The 2,285-nt window shown below is 42.9% G+C and overlaps 1 protein-coding gene across 2 annotated transcripts in view; it reads left to right on the top strand.

The window, feature by feature from the left end:
• The window catches only part of LOC119590933 (altered inheritance of mitochondria protein 3-like), a 1,006-nt gene extending 312 nt beyond the window's left edge, over positions 1-694 (top strand). The window contains exons 2-3 of one of the 2 annotated variants that reach the window (XM_037939671.1): positions 310-428; positions 465-694. In XM_037939671.1, coding sequence (XP_037795599.1) covers positions 310-428; positions 465-611 — 266 coding nt within the window. In that variant the 3' untranslated portion in view covers positions 612-694. Of the gene's footprint in view, positions 1-309 lie in introns of both variants that reach the window. The other variant, XM_037939670.1, reaches the window with a different exon arrangement.
• Positions 695-2,285: the final 1,591 nt, after the last annotated feature.

Raw genomic sequence — 2,285 nt, 5'->3', positions numbered from 1 at the left:
TTTGACGTCTTATTATTCTCAGTGATTTAAGAATTTGTGAGGATTAGACATCACATTTCATAGTAGTTATATTGTAACTTTGTGAGTATTTTCTTTTACTAAACTGTTAGAATCTATGAGCCAATTCGTGTTTCCATTGGGTGCAGGAAAAGATATGAATGAGGAAAAATAATGCCTTAAATGTTGATGTTATATTCTCGTTATTGTAATTCTGATGGAGACTTTACGTTGAAAGAAGTCATTTGTGAAATCATTTCACATTCACACCTTTTCTACATTTTATCACTCTGAACTTTGTTCGCCCATCAGGCGTGTGCGCCACCTCGGCCGACCGGAACCTCGCCAGCTTCGTGGCTGGACGCCCCATCAGCCACGGCGTTCCGGGCGCCCAGACCTTCGGAGGCGTGCCCTCCTTCCAGCGGCCGCAAGTAGACCCCCGACCCCCGAGCTTCCAGCGGCCGCAAGTAGACCCCCGACCCCCGAGCTTCCAGCGGCCGCAAGTAGACCCCCGACCCCCGAGCTTCCAGCGGCCGCAAGTAGACCCCCGACCCCCGAGCTTCCAGCGGCCGCAAGTAGACCCCCGACCCCCAGGGTTCACTGTGTATGGGTGATTTATCATCATCAGCCTCAAGAGATAATTCGCAAGCATGCCCTTTCCTCAGTAATTTCTTATAGCATTAAAAACTGAATTCAGTCTTTCGTCTCATTGAAATCCAAGGTTCTAACTAGATTTCTAAAAAGATAAAAGAAAATCCATTAGGGAATCAGTTAAATATTTCAGACATTAGTAACAAAAGTAACAAAACAAGGCCCTTGTTGTCTCAATGAAAGCGATTATCTGTTGTCTCTCTTGACCGTATCAGATTATAAGAATATTTACTGGTCTTGAAAAAGCCAAGGATAATTAAAAACGATCTGTAGTTTGTTATGGAGGCCTAGAATTTTTAGTGAGAAGATACGCCAGAACATCTCTGAATGGAATATTGTATATAATGAAACTGTCTTAATCCTTCTACGAGAAGTAATAAGAAAGTTAAAGGGGAATTGGTAAATATGAAAGAATTTGATGAAGGTGTGTTGAATATGTTTGGCAAATAAAAAGAAGTTGCATATCACCTCATTCCACAACATGAAAACTCTTTCACCTGACTATTTAATTCAATCGTTCATCGGACCTTAAAATCTTATAAAATCAAAGCCCACGTTCCAATTCGAAAAAAGGAAACAAACTCGTCACTTCCCCTACAGGAAAGACGCTTAAGCATGCCAGCGTCTCATTCATACACACAAAAAAATGAAAACGCAGTCTATTTACACCCTGCTCACAGGGAATAAATTTTGGGAATAAAGCGGCAGTGAATGTTGCAAATAAAAAATAAATTGAGTAAATGATAAAAGTTGCGAATAAAGAAGAAAACCTAGCTTGTTCGCTAACCACATGCCCTCTTCGTGGCGCCCGAAGGAGGCCTTTGAGAGCGAATTAGCCCATGGACTTATCTTTTAATACTTGCCACAGCCGAGCGGTGGGCTCTTCCCTCTTTCACACAGCGACACAAAGCCCATCATCAGAGTTTATGCGAAGAAACACTGAAAAAAAACAATGGAGAATCGCCTCTACTAGAGTGCGAAAAATTAAAGATGACATCGGCGGTTGGATAGAGTGTGCATATCCAGCCCGACAATATGAAATAGTGTTAGCAAAGCTGGAGAAGACCACCCACAATGAGAGACCTGCCAGGAGCCTTTATCGGTAACCCATGTTGCGGAAAGGTGTATACTAAACCCTCCTTTCACAATGAAAAGTGTGCTGGGAGACACCTGAAATAGAAATAATCTTACTAACTCTCTTAGGGAAGCAAATGTTTTAAACAAAATATGTTATGCTGACCCATATAACCAATTTTAATCTGTTTTGATAGGCCTATGTTGTGTACAAATACAAGCATAAACGCGCCGCTACAAAATTCCAAAAATCAGTCAGTCGATCTCGGCCGGATCACACCATCAATAACTCTGCTTTATTAAGGGACGGGAGCGCATTACTACGCACCCGTGCAAGGCAGCGCCTCGCCTGCCTTCTCCTCGCTCTCTCGGCTTAGGTGCACCGCAAGATGTCAAGCCCCAAGTTCTTAGCTACTCTCACGCCGCAGAAACAAGTTGATATTCCGCTGTATGTTAACAGTATTGACACCGTTGCTATTGACACCATAGGTACGTTCATCACACCAGCACCAAAGTTACAGAAAACCTTCTGGGACAGACTCAATACCGACTTGGTCAATTTT

Source organism: Penaeus monodon, chromosome 28, assembly GCF_015228065.2.
Source record: "Penaeus monodon isolate SGIC_2016 chromosome 28, NSTDA_Pmon_1, whole genome shotgun sequence".
NCBI lineage: Eukaryota > Metazoa > Arthropoda > Malacostraca > Decapoda > Penaeidae > Penaeus > Penaeus monodon.
The sequence above is the reverse complement of the archived record's forward strand: the minus strand, read 5'-3'. Positions and strand labels throughout refer to the sequence as shown.